This window comes from Bufo gargarizans, chromosome 1 (assembly GCF_014858855.1).
Source record: "Bufo gargarizans isolate SCDJY-AF-19 chromosome 1, ASM1485885v1, whole genome shotgun sequence".
Lineage (NCBI taxonomy): Eukaryota > Metazoa > Chordata > Amphibia > Anura > Bufonidae > Bufo > Bufo gargarizans.
The window spans coordinates 361,200,625-361,226,144 of NC_058080.1; the positions used below are offsets into that span (position 1 = coordinate 361,200,625).

The window sequence follows — 25,520 nt, forward strand, 5'->3', positions numbered from 1 at the left end:
GAAACTGCCTGAGAATCACTAAGAAACAAACGCCTGAGCCAGGCGTGCCCCACTGCAGGCCAAAGTATCAATGCCCCACGGGAAAGGCAAAGTAAAGCCAACGAGAGCACCGCCAGTGATGGGAAGCCCCGTCAGTGACCATATTTCAACAAAGCGGCAACGCTGCCTGGAAGGGCAGATGAGTGGAACAAAGATGAGAGAAATACTCTTGTCGGGTGAAGTTCGACTACGACGTCCAACGCCTCCACCATACCCGAGGAACCCTGGGTCCGTGAAAAAAATAGAGATGGGCTTCCAGAGCCGTACAACCCACGACTACTGGTCAGCTAGACAGGAGGATAAGGAGATCAGTCATCCACTACGAGGGGAGACCGGAAAGGAAACGTGTGATCCGTACCGGGGACGAAACCCCTACTAGCGGGGAACGTCGTAACAGACACCCGCTCTACCCGTCTTGGGAAGGCTCTCAGTCAACACCCGGAATGAGCAGTGAATGAACAACCACCATTGGCTTGAGGCGATATCACTGACATCTGAAGAGAGGTAGCACCAATGGCGTTACGGTATGACTACTAGAATCCAGGTCCCGCTTAGAACGGCAATCTAGTGTTGACGAGTGCCGTAGGGACTGATCTACTCAGTAGAACGCACTCAAAAGGTAGGTGCTGATCAGCCATGGTAACTACATCATCGCCATCTCCGAGCAGACGACAGAAGGACAATAGTCAACAATAATAATGAAGAGGACCGGCACTCATTGTAGTCTTCAACAAAAGATGATGTCTCTATTGGTCACATACAACACTGACGCGTTTCGGCTCACATCTAGAGCCTCTCTCAAACATATGGATATGGATTGGATGTGGCAGAAGGACAACAGTTGTCAGAGCCACGGACCCCCATTGGTAGTAAACCAGAAAGAGGCCAGAACTAAAGCCCATTCCCATGTGAGACTGGAGCTCCACAGCGTCCAGTGGTGATGCGATCCTCCGCCTGAAGGGAGGCCCTACAAGGGAAGCCCCAAGAGTAATGCTCACGCCATACTCCAGCCGAGGAGTAGGCCACACCGTAGAGGTCACTGAAACTCTTGTTAGAGGAATCCGTTGCCTGACGAAAGAACTGTGCAGAAGGAACCTCAGCATGTAGTGGTGACTCAAACACCCCTTGTGCGGAATGGGCTACCGCATGCTCCGCCAGAGTGGACATGAGGGGAAGGCCTGAGGACATTCAGTAGAAGTGCTGGTATCAAGCTGGCCCAGCCAGTAGAGCTAACCTTAAACCCTCCACCTGACAAGGGCGCTGAATAGGAGCAACTGCCGAATTCGTACCAGGGCAGAACCCCTACCTGAGGGGGGCCGTCTCGCTACAGCGATTAGGAGCATCTAGCCCTAGCATGAAGACTACCCTGCGAAGGAGAAGCCGTTGTAGTAGCCACTGCAGATTGCCAGCATAACGCCCTCACCCAGACAAGGATGAGTGGTGGACGAAGCACCCGGAGTCGGTGGAATATTCGGCTTGCTGGATCTTGACCACAGTACTCTGTGCAGTGTGATTGACATGAAACGGTGGAGGCTCATAGGGATAGGGAGTCTCTAGGACACACAAGGCTGGTGACCCCCTTAGAGCACAAAGGCCACAATCTTGTGTCCAATAAGTGCATGAAGAAAAAGGGATACAATATGAGAGTATCCATAGTATCCAGTGGCAGAATCCATATGCCACCAGATGGAGAATATCAGGCACCAGCGGTACCGACTGTTGCCACAGACCACCTGTGAAAGAAACCAAGGCATCTAGAGTCGTGGCGTAGCTGAAATACAGCATGCAAAGAGGCATAGTGATTCCCCCGTAACTGGATCGTTTGTAGAGCGTAATGCCCTAGGAAGTATGTGATGGCAAATGGGAGACCAACGGAAGCGCAAACCCCCGGTTAGGGAAGGGGGTAGCGAGATAGTCAGAACCGCGATCTACGGAAGTGTAATTACCCACTCAATGGAGGGGGAAAAATCTACGTCAAACACTGCGCCCAGTGGCAGTGCCAACGCTTTACCTATGATCGGGAGTAACATATCCAGTAAGTACAGTAACCCGAGGTAGTGCAAATACAACACCCATCGAAGGGGGTAACGCACCTAGCAGGAACTTGCAAATGACGAGTTCCGTACTCTGTGGGAAGTGCCATCATCCTACCCCAGTAAGGGGGTAATGCGTACGTAAACACTGCGACAGCAGTGAGAATGCCATAATGCCACCTATACAAAAGGTTAATGTATGCTGACTATACTGAGCTCAGTGGAACTTCAATTCCGCCACTCACAGAACGAGGGGCACCTATGGCTGGCATTGAGGCTAATGCTAGTGAGGTCAGTCCACCTCAGGAAGGAGGTAATACCCAAATTAAGCACTGTATCTAGTAGAAGAGTAAATGGTGCCTAAGGAAGGGGTTAACGCTACACCAGAACCGGTTAGCACGGACGTAATCTAGGAAAAATAATCCGGATTCATGTCGGAGTCCGAATAACTGTCCTGCTTCGGCCCACACGTGCGCAGTTCCACCTCTCAGCCTCTAGCCCATGGCTGTTGCAGGCTGTGGCGGTGTTGATATAAGAACCAAACTACCCCGGAGGTGGAATGGAACTAAAGGTCTGCTCACCGATTGCGCAGACGGTGCTCTATTAACCAAACGACCCAGGAGGGTGGATTGGGAACTTCCAGAGGTCCTCCGCTGAGTTGCGCAGGAGGAGAAACTCAAACAGACGCCCCCGGAGGGTGGATGGGAAGTTTCAGTTGTCCTCAACTGGATTTTTACGCAGTTGTAGCACCATTAACCCACCGGCCTCAGAGGGCGGATTGGGATCCTCCAGATGTACCCCACTGGATTTATGCAGTTGGAGCATGATCAACCAAACGGCCCGGAGGGCGGATTGGGGACCCTTCGGATGTACTCCACTGGATTTACGTAGTTGGAGCATTATCAACCAAACGGCCCAGAGGGCGGAATGGGAATCCCTCAGATGTACTCCACTGGATTTGCGCAGTTGGAGCATAATCAACCAAACGACCTCAGAGGGCGGATTGGGATCCTCCAGATGTACCCCACTGGATGTATGCAGTTGGAGCATTATCAACCAAACGGCCCGGAGGGCGGAATGGGAATCCCTTCAGATGTACTCCACTGGATTTGCGCAGTTGGAGCGTAATCAACCAAACTGCCTCAGAGGGCGGATTGGGATCCTCCAGATGTACTCCACTGGATTTATGCAGTTGGAGCATTATCAACCAAACGGCCCGGAGGACGGATTGGGGACCCTTCGGATGTACTCCACTGGATTTTGCGCAGTTGGAGCATAATCAACCAAACGGCCTCGGAGGGCGGATTGGGATCCCTCAGATGCACTCCACTGGATTTTGCGCAGTTGGAGCATAATCAACCACACGGCCTCGGAGGGCGGATTGGGATCCCTCAGATGCACTCCATTGGATTTTGTGTGCTGAGGAAGGCAGGATCTGTATGCGCATAATAATTTTTTTTTTTTTATTTTTATTTTTTTTTTGGTGAGGACCTAGCCTGATATGGAGAGGAGGTCAGGGAGGGCTGTATACTGCAATATTAAGGCACATTGTGCCTGCAGACAGAAAACTAGAGTAAACAGGGGCCTGAAATGAGGGAGGAAGGTCCGGCCTAGAAGGCCGCAAAGCCGGGGACTAAATTATCACGCCGGCCGACCGAACTCACCGCTAGTCAGCACAGAGCGTACCTGGAGCGATGTCCGGAATGCGGTCGCCTGTGTCCACTGACCGCGGAAGCCCATCGGAGGAGTAAATAGCGTGGCCGGAGGGAAAAGAAAGAAATAGAAAAGGTAGGCCCGAATAAAGCCGGGGCCTAGATTTTGCGGCGTCCGGCCGAGTAGGGGAACCGTTCTGCCTGCTCTCCTGGGACGGCTTAGCGGGCTCCTGAAAAGGAGCCGCCGAGAAGATGCGTCGCTTGGCCGGCCGGGAAGCCACCCGGTCGGTCGGAGAGCGGGGTGACCGGAATAGGGCGCAGAAGGCGCCTGTTTTAGATCGGGAAGGGGTGAAAATAAGATGCCGTCGCCGCGGAATGGGATTAACCCTTTCTACTGAGGAGAGCTTGGCGACGGGTGGAGGATTCGTTACCCCCTCCAGAAGGTGGCCATGTGAGGGGGACAGGGAGGGACAGTAAAACTCACCTGTCTTCATCTGTGGTCTTCACCCTTAATCTTGTACCAGCAGGGCCACCCCACGACCGCTGGCACCAGGCATCAGGGGTCCAGGTAGAGAAGGGCTGGAGAGTAGGTGGCCCTCTTGCTGGCGGGAAGCAGGGGAGCGAGGCTGCCCTGGTCCGCTTTGTCTTCTTGGGGGGAGGCAGGGCGGTGGAGCAGGCAACACCGGCCAGCCTCCCAGGGAGACAGACGCATGCGAATCTGTGCCCCTTAACCTAATAAAATAAAATAAAATAAAAACAAAATTGTAAAAGAGCCACCCTGCTAAGCAGGGAGGTCTGCCTCCTACGACACTAAGCTAAAAACTGATATGCTCTCTCCAGGCTGGAGGGGGTATAGCCTGCAGGGGAGGAGTTATCACTTTTCAGCCTAGTGTCGCCTCCTAGTGGCAGCAGCAAGCTATACCCACGGTCCTGTGTCCCCCAATGATACCAGCGAGAAAGTAAAATTTTCTAAGAAACCCCCCCCCCCCCCACAACTTTAGGACTACATGAAAACCAGGTCTTGTAAAGCATTGGTGAAGCAGTGATGTTATTTTGCTCAATTAAATATACTGTTAAAAAGATAAAATTCAAATAACTGTGCTGCACGCTTTGCATCATCATCCCTGACCATTACAATAATGACAAGTAACTAGGGATGAGAGAACTTGTGATTTCAAGTTTGGCGTATAGGGTTTGGGTTATCTAAAATCTGGTATGGAGTGCGCATATCATTTAACTTATGTCTGTGGTAGCGGAATCCATAATGAAATTCTTAGATAATCCTAACCTTGTGCGCTGAACTTTAAAACACAAGTTCGCTCAACACTACAAGTAACACATTTCAACTAATGGACTTCCATCTTGAAGTGCAAATATGATTATGTCTCTGATCATTCGGAATCCCTTGGGTAGTGTATAATTATTCTTACCTCTGAGTGAAGACTATTTGGCAATGTTTGTATTTGAATAGTTAAACTGTATCCTTGTTATTTGTCTTAACTGTTTGAGACCTTGTATATTTCTGTCAGATAAAATGAAACTGGTCTGGAAAGGTTTGTGCATTTTATCTGATAGACTGAGAAAAGAGGAAGGTCTGAAGTCTGTACTCGTTTAGTAGAAGACCTCTAAATGAACAAGGACTCGGTTGTAAATGTGTGCGCACGATAGTTAGCATTGTCTGCATAGTTTGTCTTGGGATTCCGATTTATTGCAGATCTGAGAACTAGCCACTCCAAGGTTCAGAATAACACCAGAAAACCAAGATCTGCACAGTGACAATTATGGAGTGTGTAATCTAGCTACATTCCATTAGAGGTATACTTACATTCCTGCCGTCCAGTGTGTGCGGTCTACTGGCCAAGACTGTGCCAACACAGTTCGGATCTTTGAACTTTACAAATCCAAATCCCCTTGACTGATTTGTTGTTTTGTCTTTCATTATCACACAGTCGACGACTTCTCCATACTGGGAGAAGTAACTGCGCAGGGTTTCTGTGGAAATTACAAGCATGTATAATAGGTGTGAGTTTACAAAGCAGCCCTTCACATAGTATTAAAATTGTTGCTATCTGCCGCCATGTTCCTTAAAGTGTAACTGCCATTTCACTACCAAAAATGAAATTCCTAACATATGTGATGCTGAAGGGAAGCTATTCATGAAGCTTTACTTTTCAGTTACTTTTACCTTTCTGGTGTCTGTATTCAGCCCTTAGCAACCCTGTTTCTCTGTGCCTGTATTTCAGCATCTTCCAAGAAGGCATCTGCTGCACTTCCTGCGGTGATGTTTGCCATGTCCTTGAGGCCATCCTGTATTTCCCTCACTTCCCATAATCCCTTGCTCTCCTTACATGAACTAGCAGGACAAATCAGAATGCAGATAACCTCCCCCACTACCCCAGAGCAGTGTGTATCCTCTCACATACAGCTAACCAGAGACAAGCCCTGCAATTACATGCAATCAGTAAGCATTTGTTTTAGCCTCTTAACAGTCACATTCAAAGTTTTTTTAGGAACCATTTTGGGGTATATATAGTGTTTACTTTTTTAGCTGCTCATATCCCTGTTTTGGTACCAGCTAAAGTTCTCTTATTTATAATACAGAGGAGACGGCCTGCACATGAAAACGCTGTGAGAAGAGGCTGCAGAATAGAAAAGTAGCACACATTTTTGGGGGTCATTATGGAGGTCAAACTGAAAAAGATTAAATTATAAAGCACAAAAGCATTTATACAGCAGGGTATACTACACCATTAGGCTGTAAAAAAAAAGGAAACGGCAGTTACACTTTAAACATGAATGGCTTTAAAGACCGGTTTTGAAAAAATATACCTTTTCAAAACCTGTCATTTTAGTTCCAACAGTCTGATTTTATAAAATATCCTTAGGCTACTTTCGTGTTTTTTGCGGATCTGTCATGGACGGATCCGTTCAGATAATACAACCGTCTGCATCCGTTCAGAACAGATCAGTTTGTATTATCTTTACGGATGTGTGAATGGACCCTTATAGTGAGACAGCTGCAGCAGAAAGGATACCCCCCCACCCAAGCTGTGATACAGAGAAAGGACAGCCTAAAATAAATCAGATCCAATAGCAGATCAATGGGAGGAATGAATGGGGAGATCTCTAGATCCATGTGAGGCACAGGGCTGGTTCTAGCTTTGTTAGAATAAAAAGTCATATCTATATGATGTCCGAACAATCATGACATAACCCCTTTAAAAGGAACCTGTCACCTGGATTTTGTGTATAGAGCTGAGGACATGGGTTGCTAGATGGCCGCTAGCACATCCGCAATACCCAGTCCCCATAGCTCTGTGTGCTTTTATTGTGTAAAAAACAGATTTGATACATATGCAAATTAACCTAAGATGAGTCCTGTCCCTGACTCATTTGACGTACAGGACACATCTTAGGTTTATTTGCATATGTATCAAATTTTTATTTATTTTTTTACACAATAAAAGCACACAGAGCTATGGGGACTGGGTATTGCGGATGTGCTAGCGGCCATTTAGTAACCCATGTCTTCACCTCAGCTCTATACATAAAGTCCCGGTGACAGGTTCCCTTTAAAGGGTTATTCCTATTTGATAAAGTGATCACTTCATCACACATGGATGTCCGTCTCATGAAACCCCCACGACCCCTCAGATTGAAGGAGCTGTGCTACAGTTCCCAGCACAGCGGGTGGCCAGGGCACTGCTGCAAGGTGAGAAATTACCACTGTCAGCGTGTTCAAGTGATAATTTACTAAGATACAAAAGTGACAAATAAGATGGCTGGATTCCCTGTTGCCAATCTGCAAAACATGGCCACAACAAATCATTCCTTTTGGAACTAAATACACTAGAATTACACAACTTTGGCTGTTTCTCTAGCTTGACGTTTACTGTCCATTAGCAATTTTTACGTATTTGGAGAAAATTATATAAAAAAAAGCAACTGTTCAGAACAGAGAAGCCTAAATATATGCTGGAACAGGACTGTGAACAATCTATGGGATTAAGTTACAAAGGAGCAGGTCATGGTGACAATGTATTATTGTGGGATGGCAGTATTTTATGTGTGTCCACGTAAATGAGGTGACTGGACAGAAATAACAGGTATTTTTAGTGTTCCTGGTCATCACTTAACTGTAGTTTAAAGAGTATCTGTCAGCATGATCAACCTTATTAAACCATGTATGATCCCCGGTAGGGTTCTTCATGCTGATTAAAACTATATCTCTTATTTTGTTTTTAGCTTGTATGGCTGTGGAGATATTACTTTTACATTTATGTTAGATAGCTGGAGCATGGAGGGGCTGGCTGTAGCACTAGGAGCACCACAACCACGTCCATGTGCTTGGTACATTCTCTCATACCATATGAATGACAGGGAAAAACATTTCATCTTGCCCTGTGTCCTGGCACCTACCGCTCACAAACTCTGCTCCTGCACTTTAGATCTGCTGCATGCCAACATCATTCCACCAGAGACAGAGGAGGAACACTTCCAGGTGCAATGACATTGTTGGCACAGATCTAGAGTGCAGGGGCCGAGGATGTGAGCCACAGCACAGAAGACAGCTCATCTTGCCCTGTCAATCAAACGGGAAGGGGGATTCTACTGAGCACCAAGGTGTAGCTGTAGCGGTGCTCCTAATGCTACAGCCAGCCCCTCGCGCTCCAACTAATTTACATAAATCTAACATTAATTAATACTTCACAGCAGTGCAAGCTAAAAACAAAAGAAAGATATTTAAAACCAGCATGATCAACCCTACCAGGTTGTAGTTTTTGGTCTTATGTTAAAGGAGAAATAATACATACCTCACAAAGGACAAACACTGACATTTACAGCTCAGTAAATACGTAAACCACATCAAAGCCTCAAAGAGAAGCACAAACGCTCATTTACCTGGGTGACTTTCTTCCCTTTCTGTGGGTGGGTAGTAGCTTATGAAGCACCTGCACCTGGCTCACCCCTAACCCCTTCCTCCCAACATATAAAATGGTCCCCAACATAATTCCAGAAAAACATATGGTATATAATGCCTCAACAATTTCCTTTTTCACTGTCTACAGACATTGCAATATACTTCTATGAATTTAGATGTAGGGATGAATGGTGTCTTCTCCATGAGGCCAATAAGTCAGATCTTAGGGAAGAGGAAGGGACTCTCTATGGGACTTCAGCTACTGCTGAAGATAGGTGCGGGTCCCAGAGGTGGGACAAACACCTATCTGACATTCGTGGCATATCCTAGAGATCAAATCTCTGTAAGCATTTACAAGGTCAAGGGTTTTCACAGAGGGGGTAAAAGACATTAGACTGTAAAGTTTAACATGCCCTTCCCTCCTTTCTCCATTTTCTATGAATACCAAAAAAAGGGAAGGAAAGAAATGTCTGCAGTGCAAGAACAACCTCCAGTGTTCATTTGGCATTAACTTACCCTGCGTAGTACTCCAATCAAGGCCACCAACAAAAAGTTTCCTGTAAAAGAACATGCACATTAGTCACATCTAGAAATTAACTGGTGGGCGCATTAACACTTCGATATAAATCCTAGACTAAAGTCTCCCATACTTTAGCTCCCCACTAAACCATAAATCGCCCAAGCGTGCGTGCTTTACTTCAGAGAGGAAAAGGGAAAATCCCTGCTAGACAGTAGACACCTTGAAGCCCAACATGTCTGAACCTGGAAGCCGGCCACTGGAGGACAGTCACAAAGTCCCCATAAACATGATATATACCCACCAAAAATTGTTGGCCACAGCCTACTTTTATATGATAGTTTGACTCCTGCTCCATGTTTTACCCATGTCAACGTGGTCAATTTTATGTAGTCACCAACGCATTAACCCTATAGTAATGTATGGTGGTCAATTCACCCGAGTCCACAGAGCATTCCCCAGTTGGTGCAGATTTTTTGCTACTTTCTTTTAAAGCTAATGGAACTACATAAAAATGTGCACATCCTTTAACCCTTTCAACTCCAAAGATTATCATCTTCAAAAACTTGCCACACAGATAGAATATAATACTTGAGTCTTAATATAAAAGTCTTTGAAAAAATTAGACCCACATTGATCACGAGAACGGGCACTCCATGGCCCTTAGAGCCCATCAAAAAGAGTGGCAGGATGGGCATGCAAACTGATGCTCCATTCATCTATATGGGAGTTCCAGAAATAGCCGAGATGAATGGGGCAGCAGTGCGCATGCTCGAACTACTGCTCTCTTCATTCTGGGGGCTCTGAGGGGAATTGGGTCCCTGTTCCCACGATCAGCGATTTTCCCTGCAGTAGGACCCCAAAAGATCTAATAGGGGATAACCTGTCCCAACCAGAATACCCCATTAAAGGCCAGAATCTTACTTTTTATATTATACCAATCTCAGCAATACTTGGGGGGAGGGGGCAGTACTCAACTGACGTCAGGAAGATGGATAAAAAGTTACTTCCTGGGTCCTGAGGGGGGAGCTGCAGCTCTCCATAGTACAACCTCCTGTGACCCCCAGGGGGATACAGCCACACGCATCACATTTTAGGCACTTGTTTTTACAAAATAATACAGTTTGATACAAAATTGCACGAAGGCGCTAATGAGTGTAAATTGCAGGGTGGCATTTTCACAATGTGCCAAGTGTGTACTTTTGAAAATATGAGGGTATGAGTGTATTATATGAACTGTATTTTATAATTCAGGTTTTGCTTCAGTTTGTCAAAGATGCAAAAATGGTCCTAGCATCAAGGGGGTTAAGTCCATGATAATATGATTCTAGCACCCACATAGTACATGCAGCCAAACATTAATCTTTAACTTATCCTACAGCCCTAAATAAGTATCGCTCCATACAAATAAGGCCTGAACGAGCCCTAAGGATGCAAAGGGTTTGTTAGCTTATCTCCAACAGGAATCAGTCACACAGACTCTGCACACTGCCTAAGGCTGATGGCTGTGTGTACACAGTCCTAGTTTTCGGTTGTGCATAAAACATTTAGGGGGTCATTTATTAAAAGGGTTTCTGTCATGGGGAAAAAAAAATATATTATGTAGCTGACATTAGCGATGGGCTAATGTCAGCAGTACATAAACATACTTTTAACTCCCTGATTTTAGAATATGCTAGTGAGCCTCTAGGTGCTATGGGGGCATTGCTACAGCACCCAGAGGCTCGGTCTACTTGCCCTTTGGCACGCCCACTTGATTGACGTCCTTCACATCGTCCTTATAATTTCACGCCGTCCCGTTTAGCATTCGGCGCAGGCGCAATGAGTGAAGGACTGACGTAATCTGTGCAGGATTATGACGACGATGTGGAGAAGGACGTCAAACAAGTGGAACTGGGCGTGCCAGAAGGTGCTGCAGCAACACCCTCATAGCACCTAGAGGCTTCATTAGCATATTTTAAAAGTCTTTATTTTAAGAGAACAGTGGCAGACAGGGAGCATACTGTTATGTAGTGCTAACATTAGCACATCGCTAATATCAGCAGATACATAACGCAATGACACGCAATAGCGCAATGACATCTAATCTCGACCTGCAACGTGAGGTATTGATTTTAGAAAGTACAAACTGATGAAAGGTCCTCTTTAAAAGCAGCTCCAGGGCCAAGGACCCTGCTGCTTCCAGCTCCCAGTGGACGGAAAGTGACACGTCCCATCAGTGGTCACACTGCTGTAGCCATTCATTGCCCTCTGCGGTTACATGTCCGTGGTACATATGACTTCATATTTCATGCAATCACTTACTATTTGACCAAACATCATAAAGTGCAAAAGTCTCAGCATAAAAAGTGTCCCAGCAGCCATTCAACGGCCTCCGCGGGGGTGCGTCTCTCAGCAGCCATTCAACGGCCTCCGCGGGGGGAGGTGGGCGCGTCTCCCAGCAGCCATTCAACGGCCTCCGCGGGGGGGAGGGGTGGGGTGCGTCTCCCAGCAGCCATTCAACGGCCACCGCAGAGACGAGTGAATGGCTACAGCGGTGCATATCACCACTGATGGGATGTCACACTTCCCCGTCCACCGAGGACTGGAAGCAGCAGGGATGAGACCCTTGGGGCTGGAAAGGAGCTGCTTACAAGAGGTAAATGGGGTGTTTTTCTTCATTTTACATACATTCCCGCTGGTAATTTATCTTTGCGTTTCACACAACCACTTCAAAGGGGTTCTCCAGGATTTTGATACAGATAGGCCATCAATACAAGCTTGGTGGGAGTCTGAGACCCTTTGAAGTGAACAGGAGCAGCACTGCAGTTACCAGCTCCATCCACTACACAATGGACAGAGCTGTGTAGTGCTGACCGGTGGAGGTGCGGGGTGTAAGCTCACACTGATCTGAGGATAAGCCAGAGAGTAAAATCCTGGACGAGCTCTTTAATTCAATTTGCTACCAGGCAATAACTGGGAGCAGGGCTGAGGTCAGAGTGCCCTGTACCCTTCCTGCTGTCAAGAAGACAAAATCCAATTAAATGGCCCGCTGACTGGTTAGGTCGATGGCTCTGTGGAAGCACGAACAGCTGACTGCTGGCAGATATTTGTTCAGAGGCTGGGTAATCATGTGAAATCTCACTTGGCTGCTCACTGCCTGCGGTGATCTGTGTATGGTCTATTTTTCAGGCACAAGCACAATTTTTTTTGTGTGTCCTTGCTACACTGGCCAAAATTTTGAAAATGGGAATACAGATGTGCCCCCCGCTGAGCTAGGTTTAGGCCTCATGCACACGACAATATCTTCCCCCCACCCCACCCACATTTTTTGCAGATTGGATGCAGACCCATTCATTTCAACACGGGCTGCAAAAAAAATGCAGACAGTGCACCATGTGCTTTCTGCATCCGCATGTCCATCCCGCAAATAAATAGAAAATGCCCCATTTTGTCCATTTTACAGACAAGAATAGGTACTTTGATAATGAAGCCCATGGAAACTACAATATGCAAATGGATGGATTTATTGTTGATCTATTTTATATGTAAAATTGGGAAAGCTGGTAACTTATACTTAGATTTTGGTGTTCTTTTCATCCCTTGTCCTATTCACCCTGATAGATCTCTATCAGGGTGAATAGGACTTCACACTCTCCCTGCTGCCCTGTGCACACAGCAGTAGGGGGCTGACTATGGCAGCCAGGGCTTCAGTAGCGTCCCGGCTGCCATGGTAACCGATCGGAGCCCTAGGCTTACACTGCTGGGGCTCCGATCAGAAGCTGCCACTGCCACCAAAGAGAGGAGGTGAGGGGACTCTGTGGCCACTGCCACCAATGATTTTAATACTGGGGGGTGCAATGTGTTTCTGCCGCTTGTATTTATAATGTATTAAACATTAGTTATCATTGGTGGCAGAGTGGCAACAGTCCCTCCCCTTCTCCGCGCTTTCATTGGAGGCAGCAGCACAGGGGGAGGGAGAGACTGCTTCCTTCTCCCCGAGCTTCTGAGGGAACATGGCCATGCTGAGAGCAGCGTGATCTATGTTCTCTGATACTGGGCTGTGCAGTAGCACAGCCTAGCATCGATAAAAGGCAAATTCCGGTATCATATCGATACCGGGCTAAAAGTATTGAATGGGTATCGAAAGTTCGATACCCGAAACAACCCTATCAGAGTTTTAAAAATCTTCAGTGGAGCAGTCATAAAACAAAAAACTGCTTTATTCGCTAAAGGTCCCTGTATTCCAGCTCTGCGAGTCAGAGTCCCGATAGGACAGAGACAATAACGGTATGTCCACTGTTCACATGACCGCTTAGCCCAGTGATTGGCTGCAGTGATCACATGCTAAAGTTGCACATCATTAACCCCTTAAGGACACAGGGCGTACAGGTACGCCCTTGTGCCCTGGTACTTAAGGACACAGGGCGTACATGTACGCCCTGTGCATTTTCGATCACTGCCGTGCGGCTGGCAGTGATCGGAACCCGGTGCCTGCTCAAATCATTGAGCAGGCACCTAGGCTAAATGCGCGGGGGGGTCCCGTGACCCCCCCATGTCGGCGATCGCGGCAAACCGCAGGTCAATTCAGACCTGCGGTTTGCTGCGATATCTGCAGTTTATGATCCCCGCGGTCAGGTTAGGATTCAAAACTTTGTCCAGTATTCCTCCCCCTGCACCCCTGAGTTATTTGGGCACGGTGGGAGGTGCAGGGGGAGGGTTGCGGGCGGTGCGGGAGGCGGGCGGTGCGGTAGGCGGGATCGCGATCCCCCGCCCGCCTCCCATTGCGTAATCGTTGGCGTCTAGTGGGTATACCAGGGTGCCAGCACATTGCTGGCACCCTGGTATTAACGGCTGACATCGGTGATGCGATGTCAGCCGTTTAACCCTTTCCATACAGCGGTCCGTACGGACCGCTGTATGGAAAAGGTTAACAGTAAGAGGGAGCTCCCTCCCTCTCCCATCGGGGGGCTGCTGTGCCTTTGCAGTCCCCCGAATGGAGAGGGAGAGAGCTCCCAGGCAGCCCCCCCAAGCCCCGTCCTTACCCTTCCCCGTCTGCGCAGCTCTGGCCACTACTGAGCAGACGGGGAAGGTTCCCATGACAACAGGACGCCTGCTCAGGCGTCCTGCTGTCCATGGTGCCGAACAGATCTATGCTGAAAGGCATAGATCTGTTCAGACAAAGTGTAAAATACAGTATAGTACTATATATTGTACTGTACTGTATTATGTAGACATCAGACCCACTGGATCTTCAAGAACCAAGTGGGTCTGGGTCAAAAAAAAAGTGAAAAATAAAGTAAAAATCAAAAAACGCATTTATCACTGATTAAAAATGAAAGAAATAAAATTCCCTACACATGTTTGGTATCGCCGCGTCCGTAACGACCTGATCTATAAAACGGTAATGTTACTTTACCCGAACGGTGAACGCCATAAAAATAAAAAATTAAAAACTATGATGAAATTGGAATTTTGCCCACCTTACTTCCCAAAAAAGGTAATAAAAGTGATCAAAAAAGTCGCATCTATGCCAAAATTGTAACAATCAAACCGTTATCTCATCCCGCAAAAATCATACCCTACCCAAGATAATCGCCCAAAAACTGAAAAAGTTATGGCTCTTACACTATGGAAACACTAAAACATGATTTCTTTTGTTTCAAAAATGAAATCATTGTGTAAAACTTACATAAATAAAAAAAATGTATACATATTAGGTATCGCCGCGTCCGTATTCACCGGCTCTATAAAAATATCACATGACCTAACCCCTCAGATGACCACCGTAAAAAAATAAAAATAAAAACGGTGTAAAAAAAAGCCATTTTTTGTCATCTTCCGTCACAAAAAGTGTAATAGCAAGCAATCAAAAAGTCATGTGCACCCCAAAATAGTGCCAATCAAACCGTCATCTCATCCCACAAAAAATGAGACCCTACTTAAGATAATCGCCCAAAAATTTAAAAAACTATGGCTCTTAGACTATGGAGACACTAAAACATTTTTTTTGTTTTAAAAATGAAATTATTGTGTAAAACGTACATAAATAAAAAAAATTGTATACATATTGGGTATCACCGCGTCCGTGACAACCTGCTCTATAAAATTACCACATGATCTAACCTGTCAGATGAATGGTGTAAATAACAAAAAAAAAAAAAAAACGGTGCCAAAAAAGCAATTTCTTGTTACCTTGCCGCACAAAAAGTGTAATATAGAGCAACCAAAAATCATATGTACCCTAAACTTGTACCAACAAAACTGCCACCCTATCCCGTAGTTTCTAAAATGGGGTCACTTTTTTGGAGTTTCTACTCTAGGGGTGCATCAGGGGGGCTTCAAATGGGACATGGTGTCAAAAAAACCAGTCCAGCAAAATCTGCCTTCCAAAAACCGTATGGCATTCCTTTCCTTCTGCGCCCTGCCGTGTGCCCGTACAGCAGTTTACGACCACATATGGGGTGTTTCTGTAAACTACAGAATCAGGGCCAGAAATAATGAGTTTTGTTTGGCTGTTAACCCTTGCTTTGTAACTGGAAAAAAAATATTAAAATGGAAAATCTGCCAGAAAAGTGAAATTTTGAAATTGTATCTATTTTCTATTAAATCTTGTGCAACACCTAAAGGGTTAACAAAGTTTGTAAAATCAGTTTTGAATACCTTGAGGGGTGTAGTTTCTTAGATGGGGTCACTTTTATGGAGTTTCTACTCTAGGGGTGCATCAGGGGGCTTCAAATGGGACATGGTGTCAAAAAAACTGTCCAGCAAAACATGCCTTCCAAAAACCAAACGGCGCACCTTTCACTCTACGCCCCGCTGTGTGGCCGTACAGTAGTTTACGGCCACATATGGCGTGTTTCTGTAAACGGCAGAGTCAGGGCAATAAAGATACAGTCTTGTTTGGCTGTTAACCCTTGCTTTGTTAGTGGAAAAAATGGGTTAAAATGGAAAATTAGGCAAAAAAATGAAATTCTCAAATTTCATCCCCATTTGCCAATAACTCTTGTGCAACACCTAAAGGGTTAACAAAGTTTGTAAAATCAGTTTTGAATACCTTGAGGGGTGTAGTTTATAGAATGGGGTCATTTTTGGGTGGTTTCTATTATGTAAGCCTCGCAGAGTGACTTCAGACCTGAACTCGTCCCTAAAAATTGGGTTTTTGTAAATTTCTGAAAAATTTCAAGATTTGCTTCTAAACTTCTAAGCCTTGTAACATCCCCAAAAAATAAAATATCATTCCCAAAATAATTCAAACATGAAGTAGACATATGGGGAATGTTAAGTCATCACAATTTTTGGGGGTATTACTATGTATTACAGAAGTAGAGAAACTGAAACTTTGAAATTTGCAAATTTTTCCCAATTTTTGGTAAATTTGACTTTTTTATGCAAAAAAAAATATTTTTTTAACTTTATTTTACCAGTGTCATGAAGTACAATATGTGACGAAAAAACAATCTCAGAATGGCCTGGATAAGTCAAAGCGTTTTAAAGTTATCAGCACTTAAAGTGACACTGGTCAGATTTTCAAAAAATGGCCTGGTCCTAAGGTGTAAAAAGGCTGTGTCCCTAAGGGGTTAAAGGGGTTGGCTGGGCTTTTACTATTGATGACCTATCCTAAGGATAAGTCATCAATATCAAATTGGCAGAGGTCCGACACCCTCGCCCCCAGGATTAGCTGTATGAGAATACGGCGTGCGGTCTTTGCCGTAGACACAAGCAGAGAACAGGAAGAGAGATGGAACGTGCACACTGCGTGCTCCGTCGCCTCATACAGCTGATTGGCAGGGGTCCCGGGTGTCACTCCCACCAATCTGATATTGATTACCTATCCTGAGGTTAGGTCATCAATAGTAAAAGCCCGAACAACCATTTCAAGGACCAGCGGGGAATCACAGGACCACTGCTTCAATAAACCTTCAGTACCTGTTTAACCATAATGAAGACAACCATCAACAAGCTACTATTAACACTCATTATAGAGCACTTCTTCTCAAACTGATAGGAATACGGCTGAAATGACTGTTTATGAGATGTCAGGAGTTCAGAGATAAAGGCTACACCACCAAACAGCTGCCTGACGGCATCAATGTAAAACTGAAAGCAAGACAGTCTGAAGATATACTGAAACTGAAGGCTGTAACAAAACCTGTTGGAAATGACCTTTCACCACTCCTGACATGTTTGTTTTAATAGCTCCATGCATTTCCCATGTAACAATTCTGGAGCATCTATTCTTATGGCTCTATGGTGTGCTATTCCTTTATTATTTGCACTATAAGGCCTCATGCACACGACCGTTGTGTGCATCCACGTCCGTTCCGTCATTTTTCACAGTTTAGCGGAGGTCCCATTCATTTCTATGGAGCTGTGAAAAAAAAAATTATAGTCCTCCGTTTTTTCTCCGCATCCGTGATTCCAGTCCGAAAAAAAAAAATAGATATAACCTGTCCTATTCTTGTCAGTGGTAAACGGAGGACAGACCCATTCAAGTCAATGGGTCCGTCAAAAAAACAAACAAAAAAAAACGGATGCATAACTGGTATGTCATCCGTGTCCGTTTTTTTTTCCTACAAGACCTTGGTGCAATAAAATTACACTTTTCATAAACCTTCCTTTTTTCCCCTCCTGTCAGACCAACTACAACAACAAAAAAAAAAAAAAGAAGACACAAGGAAACACAACTGAAGCAAAATCGGGCACGGACCACTGAAGCCAAATCACAGACAGTGAAAAAAACACTGTCGTGTGCATGAGGCCTAAGGCTACTTTCACACTCACGTTTGGTGCAGATCCGTCATGGCTAATACAACCGTCTGCATCCGGTCAGAACTGATCCGTTTGTATTATCTTTAACATACACAAGACGGATGCATCTTGAACACCATTGAAAGTCAATGGGGGAAGGATCTGTTTTCTAGTGTGTCATTGAAAACGGATCAGTCCCCAGCGTTTTGGACGGGTGTCCGCCTCCGGAGTGGAATGGTGACTGAACGGTGGCAAACTGATGCATTCTGAGCGGATCCTTTTCCATTCAGAATACATTAGTGCAAAACTGATCCGTTTTGGATCGCTTGTGAGAGCCCTGAACGGATCTCAAACGGAAAGCCAAAACGCCAGTGTGAAAGAAGCCCATTATGAATGAATTGCTATTAGCCTTCAGTAAGGACAGGGGGAGGTAACCAGTTGGGGGCGTAACCAGTTGGGGGCATGTACCTGCACAGTCTCACTCTATCCAATCAGTGCTGCCATTTTCAATCTGTGCAGTCTGTACACGCCCCCAACTGGTTACCTCCCCTCAGTACCCTTACTGCAGACTGCTAGCAATTCATAACTTCTGGTAGAAAAAATAAAGGAATGGCACAGCATAGAGCCATAAGAATAGATGCTCCAGAATTGTTATTACATTGGAGATATTAAAATGGGCATGTCAGGAGAGATGATAGGTCCTCCATAACAGAGGGGAGCACATATGTGTTTGGTTGCATGTGGCATTGCACTACTAAGTCTGCAGGATCCTTGAGGTTAGTGCTACATGGCACCACCCTAAGGGCATGTGTGAAGCCCGTGCTGTGGACCGCAAGTTGCAGTACGCAAAGCATGGGCATCATCCGTGGGGCAGGCGCATGGGAATCGCAGACCCATTCACTTGAATGGGTCAGCGATCCTTCTGTTCTGCAAAAAGATAGAGCATGTTCTATCTTTTTGCGTTGCGGAAGCACGGAACCCCAGAAAGCACTCCGTAGTGCTTCCATAGTGTTCTGTTCTTTCGTTTCACATTTCCGGATTTGCAGACCCATTGAAATGAATGGGTATGCATCCATGATGCAGAATGGCCACGGAATGGTGCCCGTGTATTGTGGATCCGCAATACGGCAACGGACATAAAACGTTTGTGTTAACGAGCCCTAACATTCATATCTGCACTGTGAAATACGGCAGAGGAAAGAAAAGCCAGCTGGACTCCGTGTCTGGCAGAGCTGGATAATGCCGGAAAACCAACGGATCCCTAATGACTACGATGAGATCCAATGAGGATCCAGCCAATTTCCAGCATAATGTCTGACCAGGAGTGCATGAAGTTCCCCAGTCTAGGTGCAGCTCACTACCATTTAAAGGGACACTCACCTGGATTTCAGTAGCTGAGCTATTAACATCATCAGTCTCCACGATTTACATGAAATGTACCAGTATTACTGCCCTGTGTCTTGTAATTTGTCTAGAAAATAGCTTTTAATCATGTTAATTACCTCGATAAAGGAGCCCAAGGGGCTGTCCCTCCAGCCATTGGAGCCCAGCACCGCACCACTGCTAATTTATTCTCTGCTCATCGTCGACGTAATGTGTTTGTGGCGCCCAAAATCTCGCGCATTTCCGGGTCAAGCGAAGCTGGCGCATACGCACTTCATTCTGTGAGGCCAATGCCAGGACAACACGCGGGCGCTGACGTGTATCCACTGTGCATGCACGAGATTTCGGGCACAACAAACACATTACGTCAGCAATGAGCATTGAATAAATTAGCAGTGGGGCGGTGCTGGGCTCCGAGATAATAGGCACGGCTGGGCTCTACCGGCCGGGGGGACAGCCCCTTGGGCTCCTTATTGAGGTAATTAACATATGATTAAAAGCAATTTTCTAGACAAACGGCTATAATACTAGTATATTTTAAAGGGGTATTCCCATCTTAGACAATAGGGGCATAGCGCTAGGATATGCTCCCATTGTCCGATAGGTGTGGGTCCCACTGCTAGGACCCGCACCTATATTGAGAACAGAGCGGGGAGTGCTGTGGCTGTAGGACCCCAGATTTCCCAGGGTCTGTCCACCACCAAGCGCTAATCCAAGCCTTTCCCATAGAAGTGAATGGGAGAGTGCAACGCAAGCGCGGCCCATGCTCCCATTCATTTCTATGGGGCAGACGGCAATTGGCCCTATCAATCAAGAGAAGAAGGGCGTGAAAAGAGGTGGGAGAGCGGAGCCTCTGAGCAGGAACAACCCCCCCCCCCCCCCCCTATAGGCTAATTAGCATATTATAAAAGTTCGTTTTTCTCAATAACGGCGGCAGGCAGTGAGATGGCACTAATATAGTTATGTTGAGATGGCATTAGCACATCACTAATGTCAGCCAGCTTAATACCCATTTTTCAGGTGACAGGCTCCCTTTAATGTGTTTTCACCGGACCATGGGTCAGTGGTAACACCAGGAAGCATGTCCTATTTTTGCCTGTGATTACTGATCCCTCAGGCAGATTATAATCTGTGGGTTGGAGAAAACTAGACATCTTAAAGGGAACCCGTCACCGGGATTTTGTGCATAGAGCTGAGGACATGGATTGCTAGATGGCCGCTAGCACATCCGCAATACCCAGTCCCCATAGCTCTGTGTGCTTTTATTGTGTCAAAAAAACATTTGATACATATGCAAATTAACCGAAGATGAGTCCTGTCCCTGAGATGAGTCCAGCGTGAAGGAGCCCAGCACCTCCCCACATTCTCCGAATCTCCTCCTTGCTCCCCGACATCAGAAAGCCAGAGCGCCGTAATCTCACAATGCGCAAGCTAGCCCATGCGCAATTCTTTCCCTGAGGCTGATGTCAGCATAGGGAAGGAACACTATGACAACACTGCACATGCACTAGTTCCCGCATCACGAGATTACGGCGCTCTGGCTGTCTAACGTCGGGGAGCAAGGAGGAGATTCGGAGGATGCAGGGCTGGGCTCATCTCTGGTTAATTTGCATATGTATCAAATCAGTTTTTTTTACACAATAAAAGCACACAGAGCTATGGGGACTGGGTATTGCGGATGTGCTAGCGGCCCATGTCCTCAGCTCTATACACAAGATCCAGGTGACCGGTTCCCTTTAATGTGTTTTCAATGGACCATCGGTCAGTGGTAACACCAGGAAGCATGCCCTATTGTTGCCTGTGATTACTGATCCCTCAGGCAGATTATAATCTGTGGGTTGGAGAAAACCAGACATCTTAACCGATGCACCACTGCCAATCTTGTCACGTGTGTGATAGAGGCCTAAAGGAGGAACAGAGCCTTGTACATTTCCCTTCACACCCGAGGACCACCCTCCCTCCTGGTGTATGTGAAGAGACCCCCGACTCCACCACACCCGCATAGCAAGTGGATGTAGATAAAGAGAAACAAAAAGTATGAACCCAATGCACCTAGGGAGCAGGTAAGTGATAATTGCCATAAGTACTAGTGCTGGAAATAGCGCGCCCCCCAGGGACACCCCTGAGATGGCAGCAGCATCATATGTGCAGACACCTCCAGCTAATCCGAAAAATACCCAGCAATTACCTGACAAAGGCTGAACCCGTCCAACCGGTTCTCAGGCCGAACCACACTCCCTGCTGCTCCTGGATCTGTAGGCCTGTGGTACCTGATGGGAAGCATGCCACGAGTAATGCCGGGCGGCGAGCACACCTGCCCAGCGCGCACGTGACCAGCCGGCGACTCCCGGGCACCCAGAGCCCCAGCAGCTGCTACCTAGCCAGCCGCACTATCCCCGCGTCCAGCCTGCACTTCGGTCCCAGGCTCCCCACATGCCCAGGCCGCAGAATCCCCCACTTCCTCAGGGTCACCTCACTTCCCCCCCACTCAGGGCAAGAAGCCCTCCATAACCCGCCCGGCCTCTCACCCGATCTCATCGCCGTTCTGGTTGTTCATTTCTCTGCGGCTCGTCTGCTGCCTCCGCCGCTTCTTTCAACACCTCCGACCAACGGTATCACAGCGCGAGGCTACGGGGTTTCCAGGCAGGGAGGCGGCGTCAGCGTCGTTACGCACGTAATTGCTTTCGATACGATTTTGGGCACTAGAGGCAAGGTCATCGTTACAGGAAGAGTCGCCATTTTGCTGGAGTCAAATCTAAGGCGAAAAGCCCTCCAGGCGACACATCTGTTCTCTTTTGTGATACTGGCGTTGCATACCTCATAGGTGTCCATTTACTTTGTTTCCACGTTTTCCTTCAGTGTTTGCTCTTGAAAGTTAACTATTTTGGAAGACACATGTGATATCTGTAATTATGCAACACTTTTTAGCAATTTTCACTTGTGCTGGTTTAAGACCTATAACATTTAATTGTTTTATGCTATTAACCCCTAAGGCTGGGCTCACATTACATTTTATGCCTCCGTTTGATGTATACACGTTAGAAAAAGAAACGGATACAAAAACGCAGCACACCACGTTCTTATATCCTGCACAGTCCGGTAAAAAAAACACACTTTTTTTATTTTTATTTTTTTACAATGGAACTGTATGCTGAACGGATGCCACTGTATGACATCAGTCTGAGGCATCCATTTAACGCATACGTTTTTTAATATGCTAAACAGATGGGAAAAACGCAATGTGAACCCAGGCCTTCAATATTAGATTGGCGGGGGTCCAAAACGTGGCGCCCCTGCCGCTCTATGAGGAGACGGCGCGCTGAGTGTGCTCCGCTGCTTTGCCGTAGACAGCAGCAGCGAGCAGGAAGGGAGACTTTTGGGAGACTAGTATTTTTTTAATATAATATTATCTAACTTTAAATTTTAAGGTTTTTTTTTTAACTTCATTCTAGTTTTATGTTTTATTTCTTTTGCACACTAAAACACTTAAAAACATATCTGTTTTGGGGTACATACATTTTTTGACCATTTTTATTCTTTTTTGGGAGGCAGGATAAATAAAATGCAGCAATTCTCAGTTTTTTACGTGTGGTGTTCATTTAGCAGTGCATTATTGTATGGGTCATTGCGAAAGTATTGAATTATGTATAGTTGATTTTTTTACTTTACAATTTTTTCCCCCATAATAATAGACTTAGTAATGGGGATAGGGCAATTTTCTTTTTTACATCCCAGTAGGGGGCTTACAGGAAGCGTGTGACCACAAATTAGATCTGCCAGTTAAAACCAGATAACACATATCCTTTTTGTCTAATCTGTTTTTATTTTCTGATAAAAGATTTATTTATTCTATTTACTGAACATGATTATGGGGGTGGTCATCTTCCCTGAGCTGTTCTTAAAAGGATTGTCTGGATTCAGAGCTGAACACGGACATATCCCCATTTTCACCCAGGCAGCCCCCCTGACTTGAGCATCGGAGCAGTTCATGCTCCGATGCTCTCCTTTGCCCTGCGCTAAATCACGCAGGGCAAAGGCATTTTTTGGAGTTTCGGTGATCTGGGCTCTCCATGGGGCTGGCAGGCGGAGGCACTGGTGGACGGGCTTTAGCGCTGCTCTTTTTTTTAACCCCTAAGGGTTTTTCTTTAACCCCTAAATGGCCATATAGATAAAGTGTACACGTTTTTAACAGCCATTAGACGGGTGCAATCCTGTCAATCGGCCGTTAAAAACCTTCCCATTGATTTCAATGGGGTCCGTCTGGCTGTGGAAACCTATTTTTGGACGGACGCTATTCACTGGTCGTTAAAAGAACGGCCATGTGACTAGCCCCGTAGACTTTCATTGGTGCTAAAAATGGCCTGTGCATGAGGCCTAAGGCTAATTTCACACTAGCGTTTTTAGGCCGCATTCACACATACGTGGATTCCCGTCCTGCTGAGTGATGGCGTCATTGGTTGCTATGACGCAGTGCGGTTCGTGCTGCTGCTGTAAAGTAGTACGCTTGTATAGATCATATGAGTGTATCACTGTACACCAAAACCTCTAATGTCCTCTGGACTACATTACACCTCTTAATCCTACACCTACTTATTACTAAAACTTAGCTTTTAATTGATCTAACTAATATATTTTCCTAAAAGGTAAATTCAAAAATTTCCAGCTGGCTGCAGCTTGCACTTCTAGGTATAAATTGCAATTCCTGCTATAGTTTCCTAGCTAGGAGTGTAACATTGTTACCTTACTGGCTGCGCGCTGCCAGTATAATTTGTGGGTCCAATGTGTCATTTACTTGCTGTTATATTGTCATACTCGTGCTGTGCTGAGGGCTAAGCTGAATTAAAACATGAGAGCAACGCTGCCCCCCGACATGTTTCGCCGAGTAATCGGCGTCTTCAGGGGTTAGGGCAGAAGACTTACATCGTTTTTTACGTAATTTACGCCTGAGAGCTCATTTTGGTGGTAATGAAAGCGTCTCTCAGTTGAATGTGGATCAGGTGGATGATCCCTCCTTGACCAACGCATTGACTGTGAAACTATTTAATTTGAAAGTGAGGAGAAACTGCACACCACCAAAAACACACCATCCGATTGAGACTTTTGTTAATTTAGTGCAGCGAGATGTGGATACATTGCTGCAACAATGCAAACAAGGAATGTTTCATATACAGCATAATTTACCTGTGGAAGAGAAGCATGCCCTTGATCACTTGTCACATGAAAAATCTTTACTATTTAAACCCGCTGACAAGGGGGGGGGGGCTATTGTGGTTTTAGATAAAGAATACTATGTTGCTGAAATCCTGCAACAACTACAGGACAGCAGTACCTACCAAATATTACAAAATGACCCTGTTTATCGTATTAAAGAGATACTTCAGAAGGTGGTCGATGAAGCTAAAGAGAGTGGAGTTGTAGATGCCAAGTTGGGTGACTTTCTTATTAATCAACACCCGATTACTCCTGTTTTTTTTATACTTTGCTAAAAGTGCACAAGTCACTTACTAAACCTCCTGGTCGCCACATTGTGGCATCTACAGACTCTATTCTCTCTTCTCCTGCCATTCTTCTTGAGAAGGTATTAACACCTTTAACCCAAGAAGCACCGTCATACATACGTGATACCGGCCACGGGCCACTTTCTGTCAGAGATTGGCTCACTTCAGGGGATGAGGGCTGCATACTTGTCACTCTTGATGTGTGCAGTCTTTATACGTAAATCATACATGAGAAGGGTATTAGAGCAGTCGCGAGTCTCTTAGACACTAGCGTTTATAAAAAAAAAAACTGAGAAAGATTTTTTTCCTGAAACTTTTGAGAATAGTACGTGAGCAAAATTATTTTTTGTTTCAGGACTCCTTTTATCAGCTGTGCCGTAGGACCGCGTTGGGATCTAACGTCACACCGCCATATGAAAATACATATATGGCGTATTTTGAGAGCCAGTTTGTCTATTCTAATTTATTGTATCAGCAACATTGTATATTTTGGTGTCGTTTCATCGATGATATTTTTTGCGTGTGGCGTGGCGACGTTCGATCCCTCACGGAATTCACCATGTATTCAAATTCCATCTGGGAGGAGCTGAAGTTTGCAGTACACCATGACATTTCTAGATACTTGGGTGATCAAGGGGACAGATGGTAAGGTACAGACAGATTTATTCACTAAAAGTACTGACAGAAATAGTTTACTTGCTTTCTCTAGTAGTCATCCAGCATCCATCAAACAATCTATTCCCTATT

The 25,520-nt window shown here is 45.8% G+C and overlaps 1 protein-coding gene across 6 annotated transcripts in view; it reads right to left on the reverse strand.

The window, feature by feature from the left end:
• The window catches only part of DAZAP1 (DAZ associated protein 1), a 47,993-nt gene extending 26,052 nt beyond the window's left edge, over positions 1 to 21,941 (reverse strand). For all 6 annotated transcript variants that reach the window (XM_044269218.1, XM_044269212.1, XM_044269216.1 and 3 more), the window contains exons 1-3: positions 21,804 to 21,941; positions 9,162 to 9,202; positions 5,550 to 5,716 (exon numbers count right to left, since the gene is read on the reverse strand). In XM_044269218.1, the coding sequence (XP_044125153.1) occupies positions 5,550 to 5,716; positions 9,162 to 9,202; positions 21,804 to 21,832 (237 nt within the window). In that variant the 5' untranslated portion in view covers positions 21,833 to 21,941. The remainder of the gene's footprint in view (positions 1 to 5,549; positions 5,717 to 9,161; positions 9,203 to 21,803) is intronic.
• Between the last annotated feature and the right edge of the window lie 3,579 nt (positions 21,942 to 25,520).